At 41.0% G+C, this 11,985-nt stretch overlaps 1 protein-coding gene across 1 annotated transcript; it reads right to left on the bottom strand.

Annotated features, from left to right (window-relative positions):
- Positions 1-218: 218 nt before the first annotated feature.
- On the bottom strand, positions 219-9,983 carry LOC138962261 (frizzled-10-like). Its single transcript, XM_070334007.1, has 2 exons — positions 8,931-9,983; positions 219-1,732 (listed from the first exon to the last, which is right to left on the bottom strand). The coding sequence occupies exons 1-2, from the start codon at positions 9,860-9,862 to the stop codon at positions 1,729-1,731; spliced, it is 936 nt and encodes a 311-aa protein (XP_070190108.1). The 5' UTR covers positions 9,863-9,983; the 3' UTR covers positions 219-1,728.
- Between the last annotated feature and the right edge of the window lie 2,002 nt (positions 9,984-11,985).

Below are 11,985 nucleotides of genomic sequence, written 5' to 3'. Positions count from 1 at the left end.
TTGATGTGATAAAAATTCACTGAAAACTTCATGAGAAAAAACAATGAACAAACAAAATAATTCGTTTTGAAAACTTATTCAACACCCACGGGTTGAAACGGAGATGAAAGTCTACATTACCGGTACAATAAGGTGTCAAGACGTGAACACACACACACACACACACACACATACACACACACACACACACACATTCACTCACTCACACTGAATAAACATTTCTTCAATGCTTTTTTTCAGTGTGCAAAGATGAAACAAAGGTAAGTCAAACTTCTAAGACATTGGCACAAGACGGTGTCAATATACGAGAGAAAAAACAACTACAGCACTAGATAGCTCAGTTGGTAGAGCACTGGACTTGTGATCGGAAGGTCGCAGGTTCGAATTCGGGCCGGGACGGACACGGGTCAACTTTATGTGCAGACCCAGAGACGAAAGCCATGTCCCACCCCCGTGTCATCACAATGGCACGTAAAAGACCTTGGTCATTCTGCCATAAGTGCAGGTGGCTGAATACACCTAAACACGCAGACACCTGGGTAGCGCGACTCCGTTGCGGCTAGCTTTCCACTGGGAGGAAGCGACCCGAATTTCCCAGCGATGGGACAATAAAGTAATGAAAATGAAAAAAAAAAAGAAGAGATAGTTCAGACAGTTACACTGTTGCGGTCCAATAAACGCCTATTGTTTGTGACAACTAGTTCATAAAACATTTCTAAAGAGTACCAGCTGCGCTCAAACAAAAGACTTTTGTTTTATTGCACCGAACGAACTTTCCTTTCGCATAATCCTTAACCTTTACGCAAACCATGTCTTTTTAAACGTTTGTTCAGTGTTTTACTGTGGGGTTTTACTAATTCATAATGATTATAGCAACAATGAATACATTCAAAGAATAATGAATTTAGCATGAACACTACTAAATGACAACAATGAAACACTAATTTGTTTAAATCGGTAAAGCCAACCTGTGATGCAAAAGTTAAACAATATTGAAGAAAAAACATTATCAAGTTGATTCGCTCCATTGTCGACATTGACTAATACTATTGTAACCGTGTGCCGAAACACTACGATCACCTCGGGAAGCAAAGTGCAATCAAACAGGATTGAAAATGTTAGGGCTAATTTCTTAGCCCTATAAAACCTGTTATGCAACCCGAAGGTTTCCATGAACATACAGACAATCGGAAACCACCAGACCCCATCACAAACAGGACTCTACAATCCACTGGTGTTGACTTTTAAAGGCCAACAACTCGGGTGCAGAGTCTGCTGTGAAAGGAGCGGTAGCCTCCCCTGTCACACTATTAGTAATAGAATAGGAACAAGAGACTGTAGGTGAGAAGAACAAGGACAGGATAACAGGGAAAATGTACTCACCAGTACCAGAAACTAAGTATTAGTATTGTATTTGCTGACGAAGACAATCGTCGAAACCGGTCATATGTTAATTGTTCGTGTTTCTGGTACTGGTGAGTCCATTTTCGCTGTTTTATCTTGTATTAGTAATAGGTTTATATTTTCACGCAGTGAGGGAAATATGATAAAATGGAACGAAAACATGATTCTGTTTTACACTCTCCTTCAAATCTGCAGGACTCGAATTAAAGAGCAGTCAAGTTCAAATCCGTCTGCTATGGTAAGGCAGGACAATGTTTCATTCTTCCAGGCTTTGAGTTGATCTTTGTCTTCCCATGCCTTCCAGAATCTCAGTGTAAACGGACATCATCTGCAAGCATAAAGTCTTCACTTTAACCTTCGCCGGTGGTCGTGGGTCCGTGTGGACCCAGAAGGGTGTTTAATTGCAAATATCTCTTTAACTAGTTGGAATTTTTTTAATGAGGTTTTAAGAATGCCTCAGGCACATAAAAAGCTCTTATGTCCTAAACTTTCAGCGAGAAGTAATTAAAAACAAAAAGGTCATAATTATTTAGACAACAAACATCGTGGGGCCGTGCGGACCCATGTTTCTCAAAGAAGGAAATGAGAAGCATAGGTCCGCACGACCCCACGATGACTTCCGTGTGTAGTCGATAACCCGGACGGGCGAAGGTTAATCAGTGTTGCAAACACATTTTCCTTCGGTTGCCTAGCCTTCAATTCGTGTAATTTTAAAGCTGGCTGGTTGAGCATGAATTATCGTTATACTTGAAAAGGCACGTTGATACTGCTTCATTGGCCGTGGGAAAATGTGAGGTGGGTGGGGGTGGTACCACGATTGAAAGAGGGAGAGAAAAAGGAAAGTTTTCTCTGTCGCCAAAGTCGCTGCAGCTTTCACTGAAGTAGTAATGGCATGCGGGAGGTAACTCTTTTTCTGCTGCCAATTTGTAAAGGAATTAACAGTTGTTTCCCTTCTCGCATCGACTACATTTCTTGTTATTATTAATATATGAAGTCTTATATCGCGCGCGTATCTCCAGACTCGGACTCAAGGCGCAGGGATCTATTTATGCCGTGTGAGATGGAATTTTTTACACAATACAAAACGCATTCACATCGACCAGCAGATCGCAGCCCCTTCAGCGCATATCCTACTTTTCACGGCCTATTATTCCAAGTCACACGGGTATTTGGGTGGACTTTTTTTTTTTTTTATCTATGCCTATACAATTTTGCCAGGAAAGACCCTTTTGTCAACCGTGGGATCTTTAACGTGCACACCCCAATTTCTTAAAGATAGTATACCACAGGCGACATTTGGGAAAGTTTTCTGGCGATTTGGACCTTAGAAAGTTCAAGCAAAGTTCAAGTCCTGCGGACTTTCTGTAGTGGAAGCTCTTTGGTTCAAGGGACATTCGCTGTACTGTAAATTATAAACCCCTGCAAGGATTTGCTCAAAACTGCCCCGAAACTATGCCAAATTATTAAATGATATTTAATCAGCGAGCGGTTTGCTTCGCCCAGCTCTCCCGTCAGGAGTCCGGACTTCCGTTCATCATCATTATTTATTTAGTTTTCATAGATACTTATTCGTCAAAGCAGACTAAGACCGTTGGATTGAGGAAGTCAAACCTACAGTCACTCTAGCTTACGCATGCACATGCCGTGCCATACAGCGCTAAAACGTTTCGCATTTATAACAGAAACAAACGTAATGGCCGTTAGAGAATATCACGGTCTGCAATAACTACCAAACACAACATTTAGATTTGAAAAATAGAACCCTAAAACACTAATGCTAAGACTTTCCTCGTGTGTGTTGTCATCATCTATTCAACTCCAAAAACGACCTCTGTAGCTCTCGGCTCAATTTTAAATATGTATCTCTAGGAATAGCACATGAAATACTCAGGGTCAAAAGGTAGGACGGAAATTATGACTCGCGTAAAGAACGTCACAATGAGAATTACAGTCGTTTTCAATTTTGAGTAACTCAGCACTCAAACAGATGTTTTTTTTATGGTATTCCTGGTGCGTGGTCACATAATTACAACCCCCAACCTGAACCGTATAGCTCTTGGGGCGATTTGAGACAGTTTTCTTGTTAGATATTATTCATTTAACTAGCGTCTATGTCTATGTCGGTCGTTTTGCTCCTGATATCACGCTCATACTGTTACACTGACGAGGAAAAACATGAAGTGTGTGTGTGTGTGTGTGTGTGTGTGTGTGTGTGTGTGTGTGTGTGTGTGTGTGTGTGTGTGTGTGTATGTGTATGTGTGGGTGTGTTTGTGTGTGTATGTGTGTGTCCCACGGTGTGTGTGTGTGTGTGTGTGTGTGTTTCTAAAAGGAAGAGACAGACGAATGTTCTGTCTTTTAAAACCAAGCATAGGAGCTGCAACACTGGCAGTATTGAACCAGCAATAAACGGGAAAAATAAAATCAGTTGAAAATCATGGCAGATGGGAGGCAACTCTTCTAAGCCGTACATTTTAAAGTGGGATAAATGTTATCTCCCTTCTCATATCACTTTCATTACTCGGGTCTAGTTTCCAGCGAGCGAATGCGTCATGTGGTAATATTTTTTCTGCCATTGTTTGACTGCATGGGCCTGGACAAAAAGGCGCAAAATCAACAAGAGAAACCAGTCTTTGTCAGGATATGACGGGATGAAAAGAAACAATCGAGTTCTTTGGTAGGCACAAGCCTGTGAGTTTGGTCTCTCTGTCAGGAGTTTATGATATCTTGGCCACTGGAATGCTTTGTGGTTTCTATAAATAATGTGGGGGTACTGGAAATAATTTGGCGTCTTTGGAAATAATTTGGGGCTACTTAGTTTCACATCGCTGACTGGTAACCCAGAAGGTCCCTACAGTCCCAAATTATTATGTAATATTGCGTGCCAAATGTCAAGGTTTGCCAATAAGCTTGGTGTAAATATTATTAGAGTTTGCGACAAAGAAAACAAGTCCCGTGAAGTAATATCAACACGTTTTGTGAATTATCTGTCGGCCTGACACTAAACCAAATTTGAAAACACATGACAAGATTTGAATAAACCGATTTTCTTTCATTTTGAGCATATGTTTGGAGAAAACATGGCATATCTATATGTTTTCAAGTCAATGAATGATAAATAATACAATGCAATCATTTTTGAAGTTGTTATTGAAAGTTCAATTTTAATTAGGATTTTGACAATTTTAATTAACAAACTCATGAATGAATGTTTAAGCTTCCGAGCTGAAATGCAATATTTCCCACTGAGCCAAAGACTGTTTGACCAAAATTTCAATCAACTTGATGGAAAAATGAGGTCACCACAGTGTTTCTGAAAAGCCGGGTATGACGTTGACCCGCACTTTGTCATAATGTCAAGCATTTTACAAATTGCGGGGCGCGTGTAATTTGTAAAATGTTTTTTTAATTTTTACCAATCACGGGTTAACAGACGTCATCAAAGACATTCATCTAAATAATTGGTAAAACACGTCTTGGGATATTATCTGGAACAATTCACATGTAAAGTTTGGTAAATACCAACACATACGCACTTAAATGTACCTAGTGATCTATTCTCTTCATACGTGTCCTTCAGAGATCCAACGTGAGGCAGAAGCCTCGTGCTCATTGCACACCACTGCGTAACTTCCGCAGCTGGAATAGAATACAATAGGATTTTTATTTTGTTGAAATTAAAACTTGTTTTCCTCGTTTCTCATTTAGACGAAGAGTCCTTCTCGTGTAAACTCTTCGTCTTACCGTCTTCCATTTAGTCAGACTTTGGCGTGGGATAAACTCAAGACCATATCCCTCTGCTTAGACATATACTAACAACAAACACACTGCATGCTCTCTGTTTAGACGGGGAACTTTTTGTTGAATTTATTTTAACGGACACTGGTTGCTTTTTATGAAATTCTTTCCTTACAAAAGTTCTCACTCTGCACAGGAAGCAGTCGAGTCAGGATGGCGATTGTGTGTGTGTGTGTGTGTGTGTGTGTGTGTGTGTGTGTGTGTGTCTGTGTGTGTGTGTGTGTGAGTGTGTGTGTCTGTGTGTATGTGTGTGAGAGTGTGTGTGTGTGTCTGTGTGTGAGTGTCTGTGTGTGTGTGTGTGTGTCTGTGTGTGTGTGTGTGTCTGTGTGTGAGTGTGTGTGTGTGTGTGTGTGTCTCTGTGTGTGTGTCTGTGTGTGTGTGTGTGTGTGTGTGTGTGTGTGTGTGTGTGTCCGGGTGCAGGTATGTTTACATCCCATGTAAAAGCCCGATTAGATCTGTAAAGGTTGTTGGAAGGAATGTGCCTTTGATGTACAAGTTTATATGTATATGACTAAGTGCCAAAAGGTGCTCACAGAACAGAAGACGACTTTGTTTTACAATAAAAATGTTTCTAAAAACGTGTGTCTGCTGAAAATTGGTGTGTGTGTGGATGAATGTGCGAAGAGATAGTGGACATAATTTCGTGTGTCTGACTTGAACGGTTTTGAAGTTATCTTTGTTTAAAGTCAAAAATAACGCCAAAACCGGCCATCTGAAAAAGGACATCGTGATACCTCGTGTTTTGAATATGCCACAGAAAAATAACAAGAAGCACAAATGAATTGCATTTAGTTTGATTGAATGCCTGAAACATCGCTTTACAGACGAGACCAAACGTCAAATCTAAATCTCGAGAGAATTTTTTTTTTTCGATAACCGAATTTTAAGGTGTCGCACGCAAGATGATTCGTCATCACGGCATACATTTTTCAATCGCAGATATTTACTAAATTTCTTTTTCAAAAACTCTGGAATTGATGTCGACACGTCAAGCGATAACGGTGTATCAAACTGCTGTCTTTCAAGTAATCCAGCAAAGACTGCAGAACTTTTGAACAGCATTTTTGAAAACGATTTGAAAATTTCGTCATATCTTGCGTGCGACAAAATGTTCGGTAATTAACGGTTATTTTCTTTTAAAAACAAAATTTACATGTACAAAGATCTACTTCATTTACGGAACCACGTGACACATTCTGTGTTCAAAATTTGTGAAGAAATCACGAACCACGATTGCGCTATCAAGTGTTGAAATTATGTCGTCAACATCTTTTCAGATCTTGCGTGCGACACCTTCTTGCGTTCAACATAAAATGTCACTACCTTATCGAGTTTAATGGGTAAAACTAACTATTTGTTGTCTTAGTTTAATCTTCTTAATTAAAAGCGTAATAAAACCGAACTTCTAAGATGAATTTTAATTGAGATTAGCGAAAGAGCGGGCACGCAAGTCGACCTTAAAGTAAAAGAATGATAACACGAGCGTTTGTCGTGTTGTCTTGCGTGCAACACATTGTCCAAAAAGGAAAATGTATATTTTTCTCAGACGTTTTTTAAGTTGAAACCTTGAAACTTCACACACATTTGGGGTTTAATCGCCCCCATGCATGGTAAAAGTCTTGTTGACCCTTGTCAGATTTCAAGGTCACGGCTGGGTCACATGTGGTTCAGAAAACGGATGAAACATATTTTTTCAGAGATTTTTGAAGCTAGAACCTTCAAACTTCAAACAACGCTTTTGCTTAATGATTGTTCAACATGGAGAATTCAAGGTTGATCCTTGAGAAATGTGAAGGTCATAGCAGGGTCTCGTGTGGGTAAAAAAAAAAACATAACCTTTTTCTCAGAGTTTTTCAAAGCAAGAACCTTGAAAGTTCACATTTTTGGGCTTAATAGCCTCCATACACGGTTAAAGTCTTGTTGACCTTTGTCGAATCTCAAGGTCACATGGGCAAATCAAAAACACGAAAATGCATCATTATCTCAGTTTTTTTTAAAGGGAGAGCCTTCAAACATCACACAACTCTCAACTCCGACTTAAAGAAGTTAAGGTAGATCCTTGTCACATGTCAAGGTCACAGAAAGGTCTCGTACGGGTAAAACAAACAAAACAAACAGATAATATTCATTTTTTCAGCTTTGTTGTTAGCTAGAATAGAGGCACATGCCACCATTCCATTCAACATGACTCATAGAAATGTATGATGTATGACGTAATTGCATTGTGTGTAATGACGCGGCTGCCTCTGTAGTTATTCCAGCCTTTGAAGAAATGGCGTTTTTCCTTGCTTGGACACATTTTTCCTTTTCTTGGATGTTTCAGGAGTTTGGGTGAGTTTGGTGTATATGGTTGAACACAATTTAAAATTTGCATAAAAGTGTATTAAAATAAACAGTGGTAGCCAGTCTCATCTGTTGTGTCGACAATTTAATCTCTTTTGTGTGACCTCAACTTGACCCCTCTGAATGCTCTCAATCATGGAAATTGACCACACTTTGATTATAACCAAACAACATCAAAACTTTGGAATGTGTGAAGTTTCAAAGGTGTTGCTTAAAAGGCGTTCGTGAAAATGACAATTGTATGTGTCTGACTTCAATGCGACCCCGCTGCGACCTTGACGTTTGATTTTATCAACCAGACTTTCATCATGTGTGAATGACTTCAAACACTATAAAACTAGTTGAAGAAATTGACAATTTTTCAAAGTTTAAGCCAGATGGCACTGCTGTGACCTTGAAATTTGACAAACATTAACCAGGCGGTCACCTTTTTTAGAAAATATCCTTAAAGGATCTTTAACCTTACTGTGACCTTGGAATTTGATGAGGTTTAATTTAACTTGCGTAGTGTGCCAAGTTTCAAGGCCCTAGCTTCAAAAACATATGAGAAAACCTCATTGAAAAATGTATATGTTTGACCTCAACGCGACCCTGCTGTGACCTTGACTTTTTCAACCAGACTTTAATCGTGTGTGAACATTATACACTAGAACTGTGTGTATTTTCAAAGCTCGTGCTATAAACGCGCTGAATAAATTGAAAATATTCCACATTTGGACCAGATGTGACCCCGCTGTGACCTTGAACTTTGACAAAGATTAACAAGCAGGTCACTTTTAATGAGGTTTTATAAAAATGCTGAAAGTATGTGAAGTATGTAAAGTCTAACTGATCTAGTATTAAAACATGTAAGACGTGACAACGACAATTTTCCAGTTTGCAAAGGAAATTTAACCTCGCTGTGACCTTGAAATTCAATGTTGTTTAGTGTGATGTGCACCATACCTGGAGGTCATTATACTTTGGTTGTGTGCCAAGTTTCAAAGCCCTAGCTTTAAAAACGTGCGAGATAACCTTAATGCTATGACTCAGTGCCGTTTTGAATGATATAACGAACAAAATTATCGTTATTTGTAAAATCATTTGGGTAAATTTATCTTTTCTTTTCGTAATTGGGTTCCAGCATCTGTTGTCTTAACAAAAATCACAATATCAGTCGTGTTTGTCAACTTTTATTTTTTAGCCCCTTTGTCCGCTTTTCGTGCGCACCTTTTGGCACTTAGTCATATACATTTTTTTTTAAAGCAAAGGTTACCATGAAGACTAACACGATCACATAAGTGCATCGTAAGAGCTACACTACAGCTACAACGCGCGCACACACATACACCCTCACTCTTTTTCACTCACTCAGTCTACATTCCAAACCAAACTCAAAATATATCTACCTCTGCAACGGGTCGGGGTGTCCTCTGTAGGATCGTTCATACTGATACACATGCGGTTGACCGTTGTGGTCGTTGGACGGGGGGAACTTGGAACAGTCGAGGTCCGTAGGCCAGGCGAAACCGAACTCGTTCAGCAGGGGCTGGCACCTCTTACGGACGTTCTCACACATGGGTCTGCACGGCCCTATGGGCAGCAGCACCTTCTCCGAGCACATGGGCACGTAGACGGAACAGAGGAAAGACTTGAGCTGGTCGGAGCAGCCTACCTGGATCAAGGGGTTGTAGTGCTGGAGGGTGAGATAGGCGTCCTGCTGATCGATCTGTCCTACCAGGTTGGGCATGCCCATCACGTTGTAGCCCAGTCCTTTACACATGTCAACGCGTATGGGCTCGCACGTGCGCACCGCTTCCACGCCTGCCACCCCCAGGATGTTCTGCGGGTTGTACGGCTTGGGTGTGTCCGTCGGGTCGTCCTCTGTTGGACCGTCCATACACATGTGGTCCTGATCGTTGGACGGGGGGAACTTGGAACAGTCGAGGTCCGTAGGCCAGGGGAAACCGAACCTGTTCAGCACGGGCTGGCACCTCTTCCGGACGTTCTCACACATGGGTCTGCACGGCCCTATGAGCAGCAGCACCTTCTCCGAGCACATGGGCACGTAGACGGAACAGAGGAAAAGTTTGAGCTGGTCGGAGCAGCCTAACTGGATCAAGGGGTTGTAGTGCTGGAGGGTGAGATAGGCGTCCTGCTGATCGCTCTGTCCTGCCAGGTTGGGCATGCCCGTCACGTTGTAGCCCAGTCCTTTGCACATGTCAAAGCGTATGGGCTCGCACGTGCGCGCCGCTTCCAAGCCTACCACCCCCAGGATGTGCTGCGGCAGTAACAGCATGCTGAGGGTGCTGACTGTCAACATGGCACTGCTCGTGCACATCGTGTGTTTTCGAATGTCGTGTGTGCGACCCGGTATGCCACCATAAGACTTTTGGAACCCCTGAAGTTAAGTCACGTTTTAACAAGGGCAGTAGCAGAGCAATAGCACACAGAGACAGAACCTCAACTTGCCAAGCAAAAGAGAAACTACACACGCTAACACCACACCGCGGGAACCTGGTTTGAGGTGTACGAGAAAGTTACCGACCGGGTGGGAGCCAGCCGCAGCGTTGGATTGGTTGACATTGAGATTTGTTGCAATTTCAACGAGTCAGGCCCCGCGGTTTGTTCTCACCTGTTTGGGTGTCTCCCACTTTCGCTTCGTGCACCTCACCTCAGAGGTCAGATTGTTGGGCGCAATGACATTTCAACTGCCTGCAATTACCGATGTAACATTTCCAGCAACTGGCTGTGTGTGTGTGTGTGTGTGTGTGTGTGTGTGTGTGTGTGTGTGTGTGTGTGTGTGTGTGTGTGTGTGTATGTGTGTTGTTTGAGCGAAAAGAGAGAGAGAGATAGATAGAGAGAGAGAGAGAGAGAGAGAGAGAGATATTGATTGATTGATTGAATTTCATTAAACTTACTGAAAATTTACCAAAATAGAGAGAAGAGAGAGAGAGAGAGAGAGAGAGAGAGAGAGAGAGAGAGAGAGAGAGAGAGAGAGAGAGAGAGAGAGAGAGAGAGAGAGAGAGAGAGAGAGAGAGAGAGAGAGAGAGAGAGGTTGCACAATTGTGTGTTGCTCACGGGTTTTTACTGTATTAAATGCACTGTCGGTATAAATTGTATGCAAATATTCTTATGGGGTTTTCTTTGTACTTTCATTTCGTTACACGGGCAGAAGATGTAGCACCACAAAAACAACAAGTCGCGTAAGGCGAAAATACAATATTTAGTCAAGTAGCTGTCGAACTCACAGAATGAAACTGAACGCAACGCAACGAAGCAAGACCGTATACTCGTAGCATCGTCACTCCACCGCCCGTGGCAAAGGCAGTGCACGTGGAATTGACAAGAAGAGCGGGGTATTCGTTGCGCTGAGAAGGATAGCACGCTTTTCTGTACCTCTCTTCGTTTTAACTTTCTGAGCGTGTTTTTAATCCAAACATATCATATCTATATATTTTTGGAATCAGGAACCGACAAGGAATAAGATGAAAGTGTTTTTAAATTGATTTCGAAAAAAAACCATTTGATAATAATTTTTATATATTTAATTTTTAGAGCTTGTTTTTAATCCAAATATAACATATTTATATGTTTTTGGAATCAGCAAATGATGGAGAATAAGATAAACGTAAATTTGGATCGTTTTATAAATTTTTTTTTTTTTTTTAAATTTTCAGATTTTTAATGACCAAAGTCATTAATTAATTTTTAAGCCACCAAGCTGAAATGCAATACCGAACCCCGGGCTTCGTCGAAGAGTACTTGACCAAAATTTCAACCAATTTGGTTGAAAAATGAGGGCGTGACAGTGCCGCCTCAACTTTCACGAAAAGCCGGATATGACGTCATCAAAAACATTTATCAAAAAAATGAAAAAAACGTTCGGGGATTTCATACCCAGGAACTCTCATGTCAAATTTCATAAAGATCGGTCCAGTAGTTTAGTCTGAATCGCTCTACACACACACACACACACACGCACGCACACACGCACACACATACGCACATACACCACGACCCTCGTTTCGATTCCCCCTCGATGTTAAAATATTTAGTCAAAACTTGACTAAATATAAAAACAAGTCGCGTAAGGCGAAAATACGATATTTAGTCAAGTAGCTGTCGAACTCACAGAATGAAACTGAACGCAATGCAACGCAGCAAGACCGTATACTCGTAGTCCACCGCTCACGGCATAGGCAGTGAAATTGACAAGAAGAGCGGGGTAGTAGTTGCGCTAAGAAGGATAGCACGCTTTTCTGTACCTCTCTTTGTTTTAACTTTCTGAGCGTGTTTTTAATCCAAACATATCATATCTATATGTTTTTGGAATCAGGAACCGACAAGGAATAAGATGAAAGTGTTTTTAATTTGATTTGGACAATTTAATTTTGATAATAATTTTTATATATTTAATTTTCAGAGCTTGTTTTTAATCCGAATATAACATATTTATATGTT

Source organism: Littorina saxatilis, linkage group LG3, assembly GCF_037325665.1.
Source record: "Littorina saxatilis isolate snail1 linkage group LG3, US_GU_Lsax_2.0, whole genome shotgun sequence".
Classification (NCBI taxonomy): domain Eukaryota; kingdom Metazoa; phylum Mollusca; class Gastropoda; order Littorinimorpha; family Littorinidae; genus Littorina; species Littorina saxatilis.
This window is presented reverse-complemented; position numbering and strand designations above follow the sequence as displayed.